Below are 21,634 nucleotides of genomic sequence, written 5' to 3'. Positions count from 1 at the left end.
GGTCAGGCTCCTACTTGGCCTCACCCCCCAAACCCACCTCACCCCTGCCCACTTTGACAGGCTGGAATGGCTTAGGGTCGACGACAGAGTACAGCATCTTGCAATGGGTCTGGTCCACAAGATTCGATACACCACCAAGATACCCATGTACCTGTCTAAATACTTCCTTAATGTTAACACAGTCCACACCCACAACACCAGAGGGAGTGCAACAAACCATGTACAACCCAGATTCGGCACAAACAAGGGACTAAATTATTTTCGCTCCTATGCCACCAAAATGTGGAACGCCCTACCAACAGTCATTAAGACTTTTTCCCTCACTGTATACGTTTCTTTTCCCTTTTTGCTTCCTTTATGATGAATTCCTGTTCTGTTCTTTGACTATATAGAAGTGTCTATATTTGTACGTCTGTGTGAAATTATACTTTAAAATGAATCCAACACACCGCTATACACAACACCACGATAGTGCTTTCGATCAAGTCTATGAAGCTATCTATATGAAATCTATGGAAACGTTTAAACGATGTAGCTCCTCCGTAACGCTGGCGTGGCGGGGCTTTCTCAGTTACCACCCCCCTTTCTGTGGAACTCACTCTCAGCCCACATCTAGCAGCCCCTCCCTCTCTTCCTTTTAAAACCAAGCTCAAAACCCATCTCCTCAGACTTGCCTTCACCATCACTATACTGTTTTTCAACCCCATGAGGGTCCATTTGATTTCATTTTACACTCAAGAGTTAAAGATCTATAAGGGTCCCTTTGGTTACCAACTCTCCATCATTTGATCTGGGGACCACCTGGAACCTCCTCAAGGACCACTGGTGGTCCCCGGGCCACTGGTGGAGAACCGCTGTCCTAGAGGATTTCCAAATATTTGTGTCTGAATCTGAATGTCATACTGCCTCATAAGTATTCACTAACAATATTGGCCTGCACAGTACAGAAGAGAGAGAGAGGAGACTATAGGAGAGGATATCAGAAGATATTTAGATATAAGAGAAGAGGAATGTGACTAAACAGATGGAGTGAGCGCAGAACACACTGATACTGGTATGTGAATAGTTGAGATGAGTGGATTCATTATGTCTACTTGATGGTTGCTCTGCCTTGATCGACTGTCTGTCTCTCTTTCCCACAACGCCGGCCAGCTAGCTGTGGCCACAATGCCAAATCCATGACAAATATGGACGGTTTGCCACAGCGCCTGCACAAATTGGCAGGGCTACACAACACGTACACATAAATTGTGCTTGTTCCTCTCACTTTCTTTCATTTTTTAAATATGCATGATATTGACATTATGGGCGATAACCGATTTGCGTGGTCAAAACCAATATTGCAAACACGTTTTTAGTAGGGTTTACCATATATATATATATATATTATATTTTTACTCCCTAATATTCGGATCTGTATCGGGCCCCAAAAATCCAGTATCGTGGGGTTTTCCTAAAACATATTCTGTGACATGAGATCTAGGGCCTATATACACACAGTACCGGTAGTTCTTTCAGTTATTTAAACTATTCCAGATGTGGGCTATTTCAACAGTGATGAAAGACATTGTCTAAAGACAATGGGTGAAATTTCCCCCCTGCAGATTAATTCAGTATAGTGTGTTTGTGTTGTGTGCCTTCCCTCATCGATTTGTCCTACTGTATGTCTCCGGCCTGGCAGTTGATCGAAGATGACTATATGCAGAGGCTCTTCTTCTCATTATGGACACGAGGCGCGTGTAACAGAAGAGCAGTATTTCAGTAGAGTGCAGATTTTACTCGTGTGCCTGTCAGCATGCAGCTGTGCTAACACACTTCAAGTCTCTCTCAGTTACCCTTATCTTCCTGTCAGGCGAGGTATTAAAAATGCATCAGGGCTCTGAAGCCATTATGATAGCTCTCTGGCAGTTGTGAATAATACAACTTTAATGGAGAATAACACCGGCTATTGCAAATGTTTAAGTGCATTTTAATTAGTCAGAATCTCGATTAGGGAGAGAGAGGGTGAAGTAGAAATATTTAACTGCATAAATGAGGCTCTTCACCACATACTGTGGGACAAATGTACCTGTTTATCCAGAATTATTTGATTTGACACGCTCTTCATGCATGCGAAAGGCTTACATCATCTAAAAGCGCTGTTTAATTTACAGAACATCTAAATATTTATTTGGCCTACATTGTTTTCTTTCACTGCATGGCTTGTAGATCCGATATTTAAAGAGAGAAAGAGAGAGAGAGAGAGAGACACGCGCACGCACACACGCACGCACACACGCAGTTGCACACACGCACCCACACACACACACACACACACACACACACACACACACACACACAGTCACCTTCAGCCATCACTCTGAATGATGTCGGTCGTGTTAATTGCTTTTCTCTTCCCTTTCCTCCAGCACTTTTGAGGAGGTTAGAGGAGTCAAAGACAGTCCTGTATTCTCCACTTTATTTATAGAGCACATTTAAAACAACAGCGTTGAACCGTAACGTAAGTGCTGTACACTCCATATAGTCTCCGTATAGTTTGGGGCCTACAGCAGAAAGGTCGATCCCTGCTGGTCTTCAGCCTTGTGTGTGGGATCTTAAAAGGAAAGGACAAGTGTGCGCGTGTGCGTGCGTGTGTGTGTGCGTGTGCGTGTGCGTGTGTGTGCCTGTGTGTGTGTGTGTGTGTGTGTGTGTGTGTATGCGTGCGCGTGTGCGTGTGCGAAAGAGGGAGAGATGAAGACGGTTTCAGTATTTTTAAATTAATAATGAACATAAATATAAACTGGGCTGTCCTCTAGTCTAAATGTATTAGACTTACTAGTATGGTCGCCGCCCGAGCGAAATATTAAGGTTAATGTTTTAGATGTCCAGGCATAAATAGAGATCTGTTTTAATTCCATGCTAGAAGGCTTTCTTACCTTTTATTTGTATAGTTGTTGCGTCCCCACCAAAGAGGTCCAGGTGTTATTTAGTGCAAAAGTGCATTATTGGCTATTTACCCTATAATATAAGCCCTCAATGGGGGTTGGGTCTTTGTGCTAATTCGCTTATTTCCATCAAAATAAGTAGTAAAGTGTGCCGCTTGGGATACTGTTTACATTATGAAGAGAGGATACACAAAAAAAATGATTTTTGAGCGATGGAAATAAGCGAATTAGCACAACACCCCGATGCCCCATTCAATTCAATTCAATGCAATTCAATTCATTGGGGGCTTATGGTAGGGGAAATAGCCAATAATGCGCTTTTGTACAAAATAACACCTGGACCTCTTTGGTGGGGACGTAACGATTACAAATAAAGGTAAGAAAGCCTTCTAGCATGGAATTCTCCTTTAATATAATTCACTACTTCATAATTTGTTCATTTGAAAACATGACACAGAACCATACCTTATAGAAATAAGTCAATTTACATTTTTATGATGAAAACGGAGGAAATAAACTCTCGGGTTGTTTGGGTGTGTTATGCTTTTGACTTCTACTGTATGTTTGTTTACAGTATGTTAGAATGAGAAAAAGGCCGCACACTCGTAGCCACGATGCTGTATATTTATTGACAACAAGATTCCAACGTTTCGACCTATGAGGTCTTCTTCAGGGAATAAACCAGGACAAACACACACTTAGACAGACTTGAGCCGACAGCTGCGGACAGAAGAAGCTGTGTTTTACGTCATTTCTCCACCTCCGCGGCTGTGACTGCCTCGACGGACAGATTCCCAGAAACGCTCTCCTCCGCGGCAGTCAGCCGCGCGGGTGGAGCTTAATTTCCATCCACCAGCTGTCTAAAAACTCGGAAATGACGTAAGACACAGCTTCTTCTGTCCGCGGCTGTCGGCTCAAATGTGCCCATGGGGATAGAGCGTCGCAGTCCCGCCCCCTTTCATGACAACGCCAGGCCCAGGAAATAGTTCCCAATGCATTTTTCCCATAGACATTTCAAAATGTATTTATTTAAAGACCTTATAAGCGTCGTGCAAAGCCAACTGGCCTGTCGTGACAAATCATGACAACAAACACAATATTTTGGACCAAACAAATAATTACAAAGAAGAAAAACAACAAAAACCTGCCGTTTTATTCTTCTTTCTAATTATTTGTTCAGCCCGAAAAATTGTCATGATTTGTCACGACAAGAGAGAAGGCGGAATTGGTAGGGCACCTGAGGGTCTGTTATATTATAGACCATACTAATTACAATTCAAGTGGCAAAAAGATACATTTCAATATCATAAATATCATAAATAGAACCCATATTTTGTACAGAGTCAACAAGAATTACATTTGCAGTAAACACTGGAGGACACAGGTAGAGGGGAATGGGTTTGGAAAAAAAGGGTTTGCAAACGTTAAGCTCTACCAGCTGATTTGAAATCAAATCAATGTTAAGGCCGTTAGGGTTGAGGGTTGATATCCAGTAGGATTCTCTCTTCAGCAGTGCTTTGTCATGATTTATTCCCTGAAGACCTCCTAGGACCTCCTAGGTCGAAACGTCAATAAATATATAGCATTGTGGCTACGAGTGCGCAGCCTTTTTCCTCATTTTTACTCATTTACTGCCTTAGGCCAGCACCTCACAAACACTGGTGTGCGCCCTTTCCTGTTATAGTCTACCTGTTTACGGTGTGTTATCATGTATATATGTTTTTAAATGTCAATCAAATTTCTAGTTTCCAAGACAGGGTAGAACATTTTGTCACTCTTTTTCTAAACAGAAAATCAAGCTATAGTACTGTATCGGAACAATTTTCCACCGTGCTGTGAGTCATCTACCGCTAATGCATTTTACAATGTGTCTGTTCGTGCTTTTTGATTCTGACTATCTAAAAAGTCACTTGCCACTGCCTTTCTAAATTTAGTAAGGATGGCAGCTCCACAAAGGGGAGCCATGGCAAAACTTGCCAGAGTACGGAGAGCTTCCCGGTGAAGGTCAGACTGTACAAGTCACTTGTACTAGTCTCCACCCTATACTGTATAAGGCACTGAGCGCAGGATACAGTCCTTCGAAAACAAGTGCTACCGAAGGAACACCAGACAAATGATTAGGTTCAACAGATAGTTAACTTACCTTACCACCCAAGTTATCTTCCTAGGCCATGGGATGAGTGAGTGAGTGAGTTAGACATAGGGCATCGCAATGAGTTGTGAGCTTGTAAATCAACTTATTTTCGCTATTTAGAAATTTTGTGAGGACAACAATGTCATTTATAAACTTTGCCTATAATGACACACCCAAAAGTGGGATGCCAAATTGAAAGTGGTAAAAAAGGGTATAGAATTTGCCTATTTATTGGGAAATAAGAGTGCAAAAAGTACTCGCATATTAAATTAAAAAATATTATTATGTTTTGTATCGTTGTACATATACCGATTCTAAAAACGCCTTCTAAAACCTTCAAATTCTTATTCAAAACAACACAGGTTACATTAGCTCTAAATTGGTTAAGCCTGATTAATATGTTGCAGGCAGGCAGGCGTGCAGGCAGGCCGGCAGGCAGGCACGCACACACACACACACACACACACACACACACACACACACACACACACACACACACAGACACATTGTGGATTTGAGGCACAGCTGGTCTAGTCTATTTAGCTTTTAAGCTTTGTTGTTTTGATCTTAAGAGATCTTGATTTCCATGTAGATTTGAGGGCTTGATGAAAGGGAATTAAATAAAGTGTGAAACACAGCATGGTCTCTCTTTTAATTCATTTAGAGGACCGCCCCTTTAATCAAATGTATGTTCATTATTTATTTATGAATGCAACATATTGAGATTGTTTCCATCTCGCTCCCTTTCCTTCACACGCACACACACACACACACACACACACACACACACACACACACACACACACACACACACACACACACACACACAGTTTTCCTTTCCTTTTAAGTCTGTTGTCTTTGGCCATAGGGACTCTCCTTGCCTCCTCTAACCTTATCACAGAATGAGGAACAATCGTGAAAATGAACAAACACATTTATTCCAACGGGACTGAAGCAGACACAGCAACAATGTATCGATTGGTGGGCTGCTATACTGTATAAATACACATGGATGTATCAATTTGTCAACTTGACATTCACTGCAATATTGTAGAAAAAGAAATAGACTTATATCTACACATTGTATTTTGAACCCTTGCATCCCTTCTGGACATGTCATCGTAATAAGCAAACATTTCTGCAACAGTAGGAGAACATTCATTCCGCCAAAATAGGCGATTTACAAGCTCAATGTGTTGCAAGGCAAGCTTGTAGATTGCCTATTTCTGGCAAAGAGATCTGGTGTTGAGGGGGGAAAAAGGAGCTGACCAAATTCGGACCCCTGGGTGAACTCGGTCAACAGGGTTTAAGTGGTTAAATATCAGGTTTGGAAGTTAATAAATGTAAGGGAACCGATCGTATGTGTCCATACAGTATTTTATCAAGCGTATAAGTTAATACATATTTACTGTCCTATAGCAAACATAACAAAATGTGTCTGTCTGAAAACCTAGGAGACATTTTTCTGCAGGTCGATCGTCTCACTTCCACAGACAGGCCATCTGTTAGTGTTTTGCCGCAGTCACGGGAGACGTGTTAAGCTGAGATTAATACAATAAAATGTGAATGTACTTTAATGTACCAGTAAGACGCGCAAACGCGGGAAGCGAACGCAGCTGAGACCCTGCAGATCATGTCTGTCTGTCTGTCTGTCTGTCTGTCTGTCTGTCTGTGTGTCTGTCCCGCTGTTACTGTATATGTGGACCTGGCCCCTTTTGTGCCCATATATGGAGCTGAGTGGACCTGGCCCCTTTTGTGCCCATATATGGAGCTGAGTGATTGCTGATGCAACACACTCCATATTTGGATAGCGGGACAGACACACAGACAGACAGACAGACAGACAGACAGACATGATCTGCTAGGTCTCATAGTAAGTAGGGAGATTTATTCACCTGCCATGTATACATTTCGCTCAAAGAATTGGTTAACATTTGGATTGAATGTTGCAAAGATAACGATGACCATAAACATAAATAATAAAGACACTCAATGGATTAGCTAGCAGCTGAAATAAGAGGACAAAGTAAATTACAATTGTTTTACTTCTACCCGTGTAGACAGTAACACCTTTAACTTTTGCAAGAAATGTTTTCATGCGTCTTCTCCTTCTTGAACCCACGTTTGAATTGACATTCAAAGACACATTTAATATTAGGATAATCAATTCAGTTGTCATGGCAGCAACAGCAGGTAATATATGAAACACAAGAGAGGTACAGGCACAACCCAAACCAATCAAGAATAAATATTATAACGCATACACAAAGATCGAAATAAAATGCTGGCCCTATATCTCTGCACTGGATCTCCGAAGGAATTAATGACTGAACGTGTGTAGACTGTATAGTTCATCAATAAATATAAATACTGGTACATGTACAGTCAATATATAAATCAATAGTATATGTATCACTATACATCTATCACCAGTGAGCATACGAATGAATGTACAGTCAACAATGAGTCTACGGGAGGATATATGCGCAGTAATACAAAATATGTCAAACAAATCTATTGCCATTCTAGTTTTCATTTTACACCATGTTTTGGATTTACTTCTCCTACATGTTTAGCTTCAGTATATATATGTATATATATATATATATATATATACACACACACACACTGTATATATATATATTTTTTTGTAGAGCATGTGATCACCGAATGAGAAACATATTACATAACATAACATAACATGTAAGCACGTTCGATGTCATGATCTGACATCTGATAATATTTGGGTGAATGTGTGTGTGTGTGTGAGATGGTATTGCAGAGATCAATGTGTTACTACTAGTGTGCTACATGTGATGCCTGGCTCTGGTGACAGGGTTATCTCACCCGGGCGGGGGGCATGTAACCCACTGCTGCTCTTCTAGCAGCCTGGCATGACCTCTCTTATACTCCATGCCCCCACCCTCTTCTCCTCGCCTCACCTCTCCTCACCTCTGCTCCACCCTCCTCCCCACTCCCCTTTTCCTCTCGTCTTCCTTGGAGTGTCTCCCAGCTGTATCCATTGTAGTGACCCAACCCGGGAATGACACACACACACACACACACACACTCACACTGCAACAATGAGCACACATACAGGCAGCCCATTGGCCGTGCAGACATTGTTATACGCTGTGGTCGGTGCAGCCACTGCATCCTGCAAGAACACTGCGGCATCTTGATTAGACGTGAATGAGCCACGGCGGGAACGATATGGACTCGGCATTGAGGATAAGTCGGCGCTGCGAGAGAGCCACACGAGTCACCTCTTGTTCAGGGTAACCTTCTCGACGCCGTGGCCCCCTGGACACAGTCTGTGACAACCCAGCAGGACGGAGAAGGCCTTGCGGAAGTCCTCGTTGAAGGCGTAGATGATGGGGTTCAGGGAGGAATTGGCCCAGCCGAACCACACGAACACGTCGAAGACGGCGGGGCTGATGCAGGGCAGGGCTTCCCCTCCTCCACTCGACCGCTCGCAGAAGGGCACCATGCAGTTGAGGATGAAGAACGGAAGCCAGCAGCAGACAAACACCCCCATGATCACCGACAACGTCTTCAGCACCTTGGTCTCGCGCTTGAAGGTCACCTTGAACGAGCTCTCGGACTCCACCTCGCCGTATCCGTCGCACGCGCTGCTGTCGTGTCTGTTCTTGCAGGCGTTCTCGGCCGCCCGCTCCAGGGCTTTGATCCTCCTGATCTGCCAGTGTGCGATGCGGTAGATCTTGGTGTAGGTGGCCACCATGATGGCCACGGGGATGTAGAAACTGATGAGCGAGGTGGAGATGGCGTACGTCCGGTTCAGACTCGAGTCGCAGTTCTCCGCCGCAGCCGTTGTGCCGTTGGACCGCGGCCGGGAGCCAGAGGAGGAGGAGCCTGCGAACGAGGAGGCGGCCGCTTCGGCCCGGGCCTTGTGCCAGTTGAGCTGAACGGGGATGAAGGAGATCAGGACGGACAGGGTCCAGGCAACGCCGATCATCAAAAAGGCAACTCTGGGAGTCATCTTTCTCTGATAGCGAAAGGGGCTGGAGATGGCCCAGTAGCGGTCCACGCTTATCACGCACAGGTTCAAGATGGACGCCGTGGAGCACATGATGTCAAAGGCCACCCACGTGTCGCAGAAGGAGCCAAAGGGCCAGAAGCCGGCGATCTCCGTCACCGCCTTCCACGGCATCACCAGGACGGCCACCAGGAGGTCGGACACGGCCAGCGAGATCACGAAGAAGTTGGTGACCTTGGAGCGCAGGTGCCGGAACCTGGTGACGGCGGTGCAGACGAGCGTGTTCCCCAGCAGCGTGGTGAGGATGAGCAGCGAGAGGAAACAGCCGGTCAGGACCCGGCGGCTCGGCGGCGGCGCCTCCTCCAACGAGCCGCCGTCGAGGACGGTGGTGAAGTTAACCGGATCCATCGGTTCGGATCGGTCAAGTCATACCGATACCGGCGGCAAGACTATGTTCGCTACATCCAAGCCATATAGAATTGTGGGGAATTATGTCTTTGAAGCTTCATGACAGCAGCTGGTATAGCCAGGCCTATTGTGTGTCTGTGTGTCCAACGATAAAGCCTGAGTTGTTTGGACCAAACTGGCACTGGCCAGGGTATTAATCACACTTGACATCCTTTGAGCTGCAGTGATAGGGGTTTATATACTCCCTCTAGGAAACGATGACTATACTGCTACTTTTACCAGCAAAGGTCCCTTTTGTTTTTCAGCAGTGTCTGTTGGGGCACCGAAATAGTCAGCAGCACTGGGGATATGAAAACAAAGAAGTATATATTACATTGACTGCATGTGTTTATTCATAATGCCCACATCATTTCTTTCTCATATAACAAAACATAGCCTATAGATGTTCTGTCATTTTCTTATTCCTGACATCTCTGGTTTGTGAAATAAATCATATATACATTCTTGCATTTAAAATTGCCTACGCATAGCATCTGATTTCAATTATGTTTTTTGGGGGTTTTTTTAACGATGATCCACAGCCATTTCTAAGCTCTAGAAGGCAGTTTCCCTGCTTGTGCGCCCTGCAAAGTAACATTGCACAGCCTTATGGCCTGGGACTGCATTTTAAAGATTTAAATAATTTAACGTCTCAGCTTTTCCACCAACATATTTTTACACCCCGTGTTTTACTATTTATAGTTCACATGTCAATACTCACGAGTCACTTCGTCGCTCAGATAGTCAACGATATCCATCCTGGTTTTGGATAAACGCCCCATAACTTAGTGGCGCTACAGTCCATCCAGTCTCTCCGTCCCCTAAACAAAACATTTTAGCCTAAAATACCTTCGACGGGCAACGTAGCACAGAATGTTGCCAATAAATAAATAAAAATCACAGTTTAGATATAGTGTTTTGTTAACGCCAGTTGTCCTTTGCGCAAAGCTCAACGACACTGCCGCTTGATATTGCGCGTCCGTTCTCCAAATCGCCGAGTCCCGTTTCACGCTCACACACTGCCCGAGCTCTGCCTCTGACGTTGTTGTCCCGCTGAAGAGCCAGCGGTGAAGTCTGGGTCAGACAGTCAGGGATGATATATTATGATGGCGGTGTGTCCGTGTGCGTTTCTCCAGTTGAACTTGACACTATACACCTGGCTGGCTGCGGTAGTGCGGTAGGTTACAGCTGTTTCCTCCTCCCTGGTTGTATGACATGGGAATAACCATGCAGAGCATCGTTGATCATTCTCTCTCTCTCTCTCTTTCTCTCTCTCTCTCTCTCTCTCGCTCGCACGCACGCACGCACACGCGCACACGCATACACACACACACACACACACACACACACACACTTTAAAACTGTCACTGCGGTGTGGTCATGTGATGTGTCCATTATTGGCGAGCATTTCCAAACATTACAAAGCTATATGTGTATAGCGCGACACCAGGTCGTACGACACCTAACTAAAACAAGATGTTAAATAGACTGGAGCTTCAATTGAAAAGTAGGCTAGTAGTAGGCAAGACCATTTCTTACGGTATGTCATCATTAGGGGCAAAAAAAGAGATGCAATTGGGTCAACCCTCTGTGCCATATTGTCCCCATGACATAATAGGCAGCACATCTTGTGTAAAATAAGCAAAAACACTCATTCCAAAAAGCTTATCTTATACTATTAAAGCTTTTCAATAGAAAAATATATATTTGTACCTCAGAGTGAAATAGAGAGAGATACTCGGACTCCTTTCGCCTGGAAAGGAGCCAGCTTAGGTGGTACGGGCATCTGGTTAGGATGCCTCTCGAGCGTCTCCCTATAGGGAGGTCCTCGATGCACGTCCCACTGGGAGGAGACCCCGGGGCAGACCAAGGTGCAGATGGAGGGATTACATCGACTCACTGGCCTTGGAACGTCTCGGAACGTCTCGTCTCCAGGAGGAAGTCACTAATGTTGCTCTGGAGAGGGAAGTCTGGAGCTCTCTGGTGGAGCTCTTGCCCCCGCGACCCGACTACGGATAAGCGGTTGAAGATGGATGGATGGAGAGTGAAATAAATACCTATACACGTATATATTTGAGTAGAGTATGCTAAAATGCCATGTCCCCCATCTTGTTTATCCAGCTTCATGTTACAAATATTAAATATAACTAAGCAAATTCAAACTAAATCAAATATTCGACTTCTTAAGGCTCATACATAGTCTGGATTTTCGGTGGTGGGGTGACCACCGAACTACAACATGACGTCACGAGCCGCGGTGAAGAGCAAACCACCGCCAGCCACCGCTCCAGCCCTTCTCTCTGTTTTTACTCACCACCGCTCGTTATTTCAGCTCCGGTGGTCAGCTCACCACCGAAAATCCAGACTATGAATAGGCCTTTAGCCTACTATATATAATATATAGTTCTAATGCTTCTCACCAAATGTTATTAATTGTATGTTTTAATGGCTTTTGCCTTTATTTTATATTTTTTATGGAGGGACAGACAGTAGGCTGACAGGAAATGGGGAGAGAGATGGGGGGAGGACATGCAGCAAAGGCCGTCGGGATCGGGAGTCGAACCCACGGCACACTGCCAGACCGGATTACCAGCCAAGGTGTCTGGACCACTGAGCCACGGCCCAGGCCTGATGAAGGTATTTGTAATGCTTGAAATCAATGTTTGTCCCTAACTTTACTGTCCCCCGTTAGGCTGATGCAAATCCCCCTGTAAATGTCCCCCCCGACATTCTCTATCCACATGACTCAGAGTATCACTGTCTATCAATGTTTTAAGTAACGCAACACTCATGTGGTAAAGCATAACAAGCATAACACCCTGTTACGCTTAACTGGGAAATTGATACATTTTCATAATTCTGAAAATATGGTACTCGCTGTTCACAATGTGCTACCATATTCTTCATTACATGAGGAGTAATGGCCATCTTTTAGCATAAAATGTCCCCATATGTTATATGTTCAAAATGTGTCAATAATAATTAGAATGATCATAAGCTGAACAAACTGTTTTCTTCTGACATCCTGTAAAAAATACATATTTGTTTTGAAAGAGTCTATAGGCTGAAAGACTATAGGCTGAAAGGGCACCGAATAGTATAGGAATGACCCAATTGGCTTGCTTCCTATGGAATTACATTCTATTGGATGTATGGGGCAGCGAGTTAGCCTACTGAGGCCACCTAATGGAGGAAGTCAAGACATCAGTTGCTTACAGGGATAATCTGAGCATATAAACCTCACGCATTATTGTGATGATTTATTCTTAATGAGAAAGAGATTATGTGTGAAGGGCATATATATATAAGCCTAGAGTTATTCCACCTGAGAGAGTAAACCAGCAAGTATCAATCAATCATCATATATTCTGGCCACAGTTTCATACAGATGAATGTCATCTTCAGTCAGATGGACTCATCATCTGTCGGTAATAAAGCTAGTATTTCTCTAGGATTTGTAATATTCTAATAGGCATTCTCTCCTTTCATCAGAAGGACAATTGTTTTTTTAATTGGAAGCCTATATCAACACTCATCCTTAGAAAATCAATATTTGTCATCACCCCCAAGTTGCTTTATTCACTGTAAAATCCTGTGACCCAGTTTGTTTGAGCAGAGGGACACTGGTGGTGGGGCACAACCAGTTTGAGACAAATGCAAGTTGAATTCGTTTTGACAGAGGGAAGGAGAAATAAACAGCCTCCACTGCGTTTTCCCCTCTGACAGACATCAAAGTCAATGCACATTGGGTCGACCTCTGCACTAAAGCTTTGCAAATTCCCTCTAAAATAATATCCATGTTGAGATTATTGTCAGAAGTGGGATCAGTTCACAAAAAACATGCAGTAATCCTGGTCTTTAAACTGCCTCCCCCTGGCCAGCCGGGGCGCCTGATGGAGGGGAGAACTGGTTAGAATAACATGTTCCTTCCACGCGCTTATACGTCCAACCAGGGAAACTCCCCCCCCTCACTGTCCAAAAAAAGAAAGCCATATCAATTCAATCTTTATTTCAGACCCATGCAGGGAGATCCATATCACAATTTTAAAACACAACACAATAAATAATATATCCTCCAGCTCCACAGATGCCCGACCTATAACTCCCCAAGGTGCAGCTCTACTAACCAACAGAGCATCATTAATTCCTAAGCCAGGTGTTCTACTTACTATATACACTGGTTCCCAAACATTGGGTCGGGACCCATTTGTGGGTCGCGGTTGGACCCATTTCTATCGGTCCCTGTGAGTGAGCTTGTAGAGCTGCTCTTTTTTCATGCACACTTCCTAAAGGCCAAGCAAATACCCATGCCCTGCATTATTCACATCTACTTTTTATAGTGCCACCAGGAGGCTCACTTTTGTTTATATGCCTATCCTTCAGATTTTGTCCCAAAATCCCGCAAATGGGTACACTGTCTGATCTCTATGTGATCGAAACACAACTGTCATATTTTTCATATTACCCTCCGGTTAAGATTAGCTTTCCAAAGTTTGCAGGATTGGTCCGTTTTGAACAAAATGTCTCAAATCATGAACTCAACATTTCCAATTAGTCCTGTTACAGCACCACCAGGAGGCCGATTTTTGCTCAACAAAGGTTTTGTTGCAGACTTTGTCCAAACATCACATTTGTTCTCAAAGCACTCATTTATTGACCAGGTCGTTTTAAAGTTTGTATAATGTGATTTGTAAAGAAAAAGTATCTTATACCATTACGTGAGAGCTTTTCCTAATGATCAAGGTCATTGCTATCAACCCACACATCTTCATCCTGATCTGGACAGATGGTATGTGTCTCATTATCAGTGGTGGAAGAAGTACTCAGATTTTGGACTTATATAGGTAAAAGTACCAATTCCACAAAATACTATGTTGCAAGTAAAAAAGTCCTGCATTCGAAATCTTAACTTAAGTCAAAGTACAAAGCATCAAAACCATCTGAGCAACCATCAGCTGATAACTGTATGCATCCCCTTTCCTTTCCCTTGAGTAAATGTATTTAGTTATTTCACATCACTGCTCATTATGTAACCTAGCTTCCCCCCTGCAACATGTGACTATATAAACCGCTGAGTGGGCCAGGCTTGCTGCCAGGGCATTAACAGACTGGGCAGCCTGGGCATGGAGTCAGTAGTTCAGGGGGTTGCGCTAGGTGACGCGCTGAAGCTGTGAAGCCGACATGTAGTAGGCTACCGGTACTGTAAGCTGCAGTCTGACCGAAAGGAGAAAGCTCTGTAATGACGTCTGGTTTTCTTTTTTCAAAGGAGCATGCAGCGATCCACCTCTCTCACCACCTCTGGCTCTGACAGGTCTGTCTGTCTGATTTAGCATAAAAACATTGATTAGTCCCAAGACGTACTTGAAGAAGCATGTTGGTTTTCCGAGCTTAATTATTTTTTGGAGCACACATCTGCCGATTTTCTCTAGATCGGAAAAGGCTAATCTCGGAGTTTCATGGAACCTCATGAAACCACCTAACTCCAAAACGGTTTTTTTACATTGAGTTATCCTGTTTTAGCAGACAGTTTGAGGGTTTTGTTTAGTGGTTAAGTTAAGTGGTTTTGTCTGAAGCGCTTTTTAATACTTTCCATTGGTTAATATTTTTTGAACCAACACACAGGCGTTAAGGGTGTTCAATAGCACTGATTTATGCGATAAAAAGAAAAACGTATATAAAATGTAGTTATGTGGGTTCTTTGCAAAAAAGATTTGCAAAAAAGAATCATGTTCATACATGTACTGTAGATGTTTTCATTGAAAACAAGAACAATATTACTTCTCTAAAACCTTCAACAATGACAAATAAACTAATATAAGTTAATTCTATAATATAAAGTATAAACTATAAATACATTCTGTAACTCTAATCTAGTTGCAAAACGCAAACATGCGTTGAACATATCTACACATGCACAGTGCACACGTTGTGATAAACATGCACAGTCACTTTACCAATATTGAAAGCAGCTTTGTTGCTAATCACTCAAGCCCTATTTGATACTTAATACAATGGTGTCGTGCAGCGGAAATGGAGTATGCAGTGAAGTCTTTTTTTTTTTTTTTAAGATTTATTTATTGGAAATGCAGACATTTACAACAATTACAGAATCAAGATTGTTTTTTATTTTTTAAACAAGACAAGACAAACTCAAAAAAGAAGAGACAGAAAACAGTACAAACAAACCCCCCCACACCCACCCCCCACCCCAACCCTAGAAAGGAAAACTACACAGCTCTCTCACTCTATTGTGCACAGCACCTCTTGATAGCATCAACTCAAAAAGAATATACGAAAATAACAATATAGATAAATAAAACAAAATCAACCAGAAGGAGATATCGAAGGTAACACCTCGAAGAACCTGCCCCATATTTTTTCAAAGGTAGCAGGCCTTCTTCTTACGTTGTAAAGAATCTTTTCAGGGGTACAGTATGACACAAGCTCATTCAGCCAGTGTTTCTGAGAGGGAGATTTTATAGATTTCCAATTAACGAGGATGATTTTTTTTGCAGCAGTACTGGCGAGCAACACGAAGTACGCTTTGTAAAAAATTGTATTAATCAATGTGACGTCACCCAATAACCAGACTCTTGGATGTATGCAGTGAAGTCTGATGTAAAAAGCACCGGCACCCGGATCGTGGAAGAATAGAGCGAGAGGGCAGTGTAGAGTTGCTGGCCAATATTGATGACAATATATACAATAATGTAATATATCGTTTTTGGACGATTTGACCCTGCACATTATCGGATATTGATATCGCCCCAAAATATCAATATCGTGTTCGTGTGTCTCTATAGTTTCTGCCCAACAGCAATGATTTTCTGTTCCGGGTCCCATAGCTTAATTTGATAGCATATACTGGTATTTGAACTGGAACACATGAAGAAGGTGTCAACACGACACACACAACACATGTGTTTCTAGTTCACATCAACACTTTTTGAGCATCATAAATTTCAAGATGAGTGTTACACTGACTTGAGATGAAAAGCGTTGTACTTATGTGCATATTTCACACCGCATTCAATCACCTCGTTTTCATTTCATTGTGCGTAATAATGTGATGAGACTGTGTATTTCTTTGTTTGTGGTGTTTAGAAAGGTTTCATGCAGGACTGCATTTTCAAAATCACAAAAAAAAATATATATATATATATTACAAAATATAAACATGAGCAAAGAGGTTTAATTTGAGGACAACAGCTGTGTGTTTAATACATAATACTGGTATCACTGATATTACGTACTCTGCAAATTATATTAAAAAAATCGATATCCAGCTCAAATAAGTAAATAAATAGATAAAACACTGATCCTAATCAGACTGTGGGGTCTCCGTTGGGGATCACAGGTGACTGGACAGAATTCCCTCCTTAAAGTGTTAACGTCCTGGGACAATGCTCTGCATGGAAACACAGTGTTCAAATCAGTAACAATAACCAATGAACAGAACAAACAGATAAAACGAATCCATACATTAGAAAAGATATATTGTGATTGATTCATTGAAATATTTATTTAACAGTTTGCAGAATTACAGTACATTTCAAGCACAAACTCAATACAAAGACTGTTAACTGTGAGTGGATGACACAATTAAGCATTACACTTGTTTACAGCAAGGTCCACCATGTCCAATTCATCAAAACATTTAGAGACGTACAAATAGACCCTTCAATATAGTCAAAGAACAGAACAGGAATTCATCATAATGGAGGTAAAAAGGGAAAAGTGAGAGTATAGCTAGGTGCAGTGTGTGTACGCCAGGGCTACTTACTTGAAACATTTTCTGAAGGAAAGGGATGTAATGCCTTATTGCACGCTTCATTGGTCTCAACTGATTCTGATCTGACTTGCACACTTCCTTGTCCTTGAAGAAAAAGGTGAGAAAATTGTGGCTGGTTGACGGTGTTTTGCGATTCAAGAGATTCAGAGGGTCAGGTTTCAGAACATCAGCCTTAATTCAGAAGAAGAAAATGCATCACTAACCACCGGGTAATGTTCACGGAGATGTTTAGTGTTCATTCGCAGGGTCCGTAAAACGTGCTTCAGACTGTCCTTTAGGCTCGTCTTATTCAGTTCAATAATGACATGCTCCAGGTCCTTGGCAAAGCAGTGATGCTGTATGGGACAAATGACAGGGTGTGGGGTGAAACAATAACCAAGGAGAACACAACATGCCTGCATTAACCATTTCTGAGTGCTCGATAATCAACTCGTAGATTACTTACGGTTTCTTTTATCTTTGGCACTTTAAAGTGCTTTGCCTGTAGAAACAGAGATGTTAAAATGTATTTTATTATTATTATTATTAATCCACCGGATGGTGATGACAAGATTATAATGATCACATTCACAAGTTACAGTATGCAGATGAAAGTCTACACTGCGGGTCTTCGACAGGAGGTCATATGACCCCTAGGTACTCTAGTTACAGGAGGGCCTCCGAATCTTTGTGTGATGGGGCCTTTTTTCTTTACAAAAAACATTAACTAGCATCCATATTCTGAGCCGATCTAAAACATCGCATGGATGCACCTGGGACGTATCCTCGGTGATGTATCCTGAGGTCAACAGGGTTTCGGGTCTCGCAACATCATACCCCTCACTCAGGCGACCCACCCGGGAGTGATCAAGTCCCGACTTACGTCCCAGTAGCTACCCTCAATCAGTCCCACTAGGGAAAAACCAGGGGCACACAATCCGTTGGAACTACTCCAGAACTACTCTGCCAGTGCTGGGAGGTACACTTCTGGCACATGGAGGGACTAGGCTCTGTGGGGTTGTCTCCTGTCCGGGCCCCTCCTACGTCTCACCGGGTCCACTCCTGCTCTCACCAGAGCGAGGACCTGTGCGTTGCACCAGAGTCCCAGCACCAGACAGTTCATTCAGGAGTGGTGGGCAATGGTTCCGCAGGGTCATGGTGCTGCGGTTCCGCTTGCTGCTTGCATGGCCCTCCTAAAGGCCTCACCGAGGGTTGTTGGGCTTCCTCCTCACGGAGGACACAGGCTGGGGCGCTAACACATACTGCTCACCCGGTTATATATATAATATTATTATAATGAATATTTAAGGTACTGATTGAATTGATCGAAATGAACTAAACTAAACTAGGAGCCCCACTTTGAACATCTCTGTGCTGGAGCATTACAATTAGGTGCTCCATAACAATAATTTTCTACAATGCTATACTTACAGGTACCAAGTCCACATTTTGTAATTTCTTGAGGTCACGGATGATCTCTCCGATGATGGCAGCTTGATCAAACTCCGTTGCCTGGTGATTAGCCTCCGTGGCCTGGCAGAGATGCAGCAGGACAACTACCATCGCCATGTAATTCATATTCAAACACGTTTTCTTCTCTCTCTCTCTCACTCTCTTCTTCTCTTTCCGTTTGCTTTTGCAGTCTCAGCTGTGTGAAGTGATGGTGAATGCAATCTGAAACTGCCTTTTTATGGCCCAAAGAAGAGGAAGTTGGGGTGTCATCATCACCACACACCCACTACAGCATGCGGAGGAAGGTCTGATATTATTTTAATTGGAATCTCAAATCAGCCGCATCCGGATTGCCTGGTGGTTATGTGTCACTGACCAATATCCACAAAAGTGCACCAATTTGATTCCTTTACACTGCTATGTCACATTTTTGAGTGGTGCAGCCGCTCCATTATGGAGCTTTGTCCGTCTCTGGCTGCGTCCCTGGCTGGCTGGCTGTGTCCGAGCACGAAAACAGCGTTTGGTTGGTTTTCACAACCAAGTGTCTCTGTTGCGCAGCCTAATACACACACACACACACACACACACACACACACACACACACACACACATTAGTTGTAAATATGATGATTTCGTGTGTGACAGTACAGTACAGTAGAGGGACCCTCAAACGGAAACTCTGTCATTTCTCTACCGTTTTGGACGCAGGGCGGCTCGTCGGAAACCGGGCCGGCACCCTGGGCGCGTCTGGAAGTTCCGGGGACCCCCACACGGAGTTATACACCACTCACTTCACACGGGTGTGATTTTTTTAATTCATCATGACGTGCAGTATGATGTTTTGTGAATGCTTATCGGTGTTGCGAGGATGAGGGGGTACCTGGAAAAAAATATTTCCAGGTATACCAAGAATTCTGATGCACCGCCATTCTATATGTGGCCTTTCCACGTGGTTAGGGTTAGGGTTACCACATCACAGTTGTATGTCTCTGCCAACCCGTCGTCACTGTCTGTTGACGACATTCTACTTCTCTCGGTCTCTTCACTTAAGATGGCCACATTGCAAGTTGAATGGAATCCAATTAATTTGCTGCAGGTGTCTAGTTTGACTTCACACATGTTGAAATCCACGCAGCACTAGCCCACTAGTGTAGCATAGATAGTAGCATAGCAGTTGTGGTGGTAATTCTTTGCATTCTTTTCCCATAGAGATTTCATCAATCAATTATTGTAAGCGTATAATCAAGCTTCTATCCAGTGTGTCCTGGTGAATCATGACCATACAACCTTGTATTGTGTATAGTGAAAAGGCATTTTTGGAAACCGCACAACAAAAAGGGTATGTATTAAATATAGAATATCATATAATTATATTAAAATGAATCACACCTGCGTGAAGTGAGGGGCGCTCTTATCATCGTACATCATTAATCATGTAATCATCTAATACTGGCCAATCAGAATGCCTGTTGACTGTGATTGGTTAGCCGATTTGCATGTTTACATATGACGTACATTTTCCCTTAAATGTCAATGGCGTTTTCATGTTTTGATGTCAATTCTGACGTAATTTCTCTGTTCATCGTCAATGGCAAAACTTGAGACGGGCGGGGACAACATTTTGCAGACATTTGACCGGAATTCTCTTACCGTGGTCAATGGCAAATCTTGAGACGTGTGCACAAAATCTGTTTATAGAAGGGGCTAGCTAGCGCCCCTTACAAATGACAGAATCAAACGATCGAATACGTCCAAGATGATGAAAAACTTTTCTTCGACACTCCTTATGTGCCAGCAAGTCTTCACTGTCGTCTTTATGCATTATATAGTCTTTAATCTTCAAGAAAGAGAGAGTGTATAGGTGCTCAGTAGGGCATTAACCAAACATGATTTTTGATAGTCGACTCGAATACCATCAAAATCGATTTATAGTCGATTAGTCGGCGGTAAAATATGATATTTATTCCATCCAATCAAGCATTAGAACATCGTGTTCTGAAACAGCCAGCGAGTGAAGCAAAACAGAGCCGGTGAATGCAGGCCGAGTGGAATAGTACTAAGAGAGTGCATGGCGACACCTATATGGGCTATAGTTCCAAACATTGGAACTATCCCATTGAGATAGAATGAGCACTTCCCCATTGGGAGTCAACGCGAGTGTCGCCACTCTCTTACTAGAGTACGCTGAATGCCGCTCTGATTGGCCAAAATTAGCTCAGCTGTTTCAAGTCAAAGTTGCAAGTCCACAATGACTCACGGATGGACGCGTTGTGAGCTTGTAAATCTGCTATTTTTGATGCGCAAGACCGTTCTACGGAACAGCATAGCATGTTACGTTTTGCCGCCCACCGCACGGCAAAACCCACATACAGTATAGGCTTGTATTATTGTATATGATATGAAAACAATCAGCCAGGAATGGATTAGTACTGAAGTTGGCGAATTACCAACAAAACAACCGAGCTCACAGCTGAATGCCTGCATGTCTGCTGTAGAAAAGAAAGAAAAATCATAGAAATCATAAAAATATATTAAAATTAATATTAGCGAATAATTGGATGTCAATTAACAGTGTCGACTAGTGTTTTGCTAGTCGACTAGTCGATTAGTATGTTAATGCCCTAGTGCTCAGTCAGATATTGTTATAGCTTGTTATAGCTGGCTCCAAAACTGTGGAATGCACTTCCCATTGCAGTCAGAACTGCAGCATCACTCCCAATCTTCCGCCGTAGTTTGAAAACCCACCTTTTCAGACTCCATCATGGCCCATAGCACTTACCCCACCCCCTTAGATATAGCAATTCTGTAGACTTAGATAGCATTTGATACAGACTTATAGCATGTTATGTAAACACTAAACAGCATAAGTGCATTGTATGTAGTCATAGCACGTCATAGTACATAATGTA

General features: G+C 43.0%; 2 protein-coding genes across 2 annotated transcripts; both read right to left on the bottom strand.

Annotated features, from left to right (window-relative positions):
* Positions 1 to 7,770: 7,770 nt before the first annotated feature.
* Positions 7,771 to 9,463, bottom strand: drd1a (dopamine receptor D1a; the record flags this gene model as incomplete). Its single annotated transcript, XM_080773618.1, has 1 exon — positions 7,771 to 9,463. The coding sequence occupies one exon, from the start codon at positions 9,461 to 9,463 to the stop codon at positions 8,321 to 8,323; it is 1,143 nt and encodes a 380-aa protein (XP_080629744.1). The 3' UTR covers positions 7,771 to 8,320.
* Positions 9,464 to 16,687: 7,224 nt separating this feature from the next.
* Positions 16,688 to 18,995, bottom strand: LOC308322394 (uncharacterized protein). The gene is made up of 5 exons (XM_080773621.1): positions 18,705 to 18,995; positions 17,740 to 17,775; positions 17,498 to 17,629; positions 17,286 to 17,378; positions 16,688 to 16,910 (listed from the first exon to the last, which is right to left on the bottom strand). The coding sequence occupies exons 1-5, from the start codon at positions 18,849 to 18,851 to the stop codon at positions 16,890 to 16,892; spliced, it is 429 nt and encodes a 142-aa protein (XP_080629747.1). The 5' UTR covers positions 18,852 to 18,995; the 3' UTR covers positions 16,688 to 16,889.
* Between the last annotated feature and the right edge of the window lie 2,639 nt (positions 18,996 to 21,634).

This window comes from Protomyctophum bolini (assembly GCF_963924005.1).
Source record: "Protomyctophum bolini genome assembly, chromosome: 10".
In the NCBI taxonomy this organism is placed as follows: domain Eukaryota; kingdom Metazoa; phylum Chordata; class Actinopteri; order Myctophiformes; family Myctophidae; genus Protomyctophum; species Protomyctophum bolini.
The sequence above is the reverse complement of the archived record's forward strand: the minus strand, read 5'-3'. Positions and strand labels throughout refer to the sequence as shown.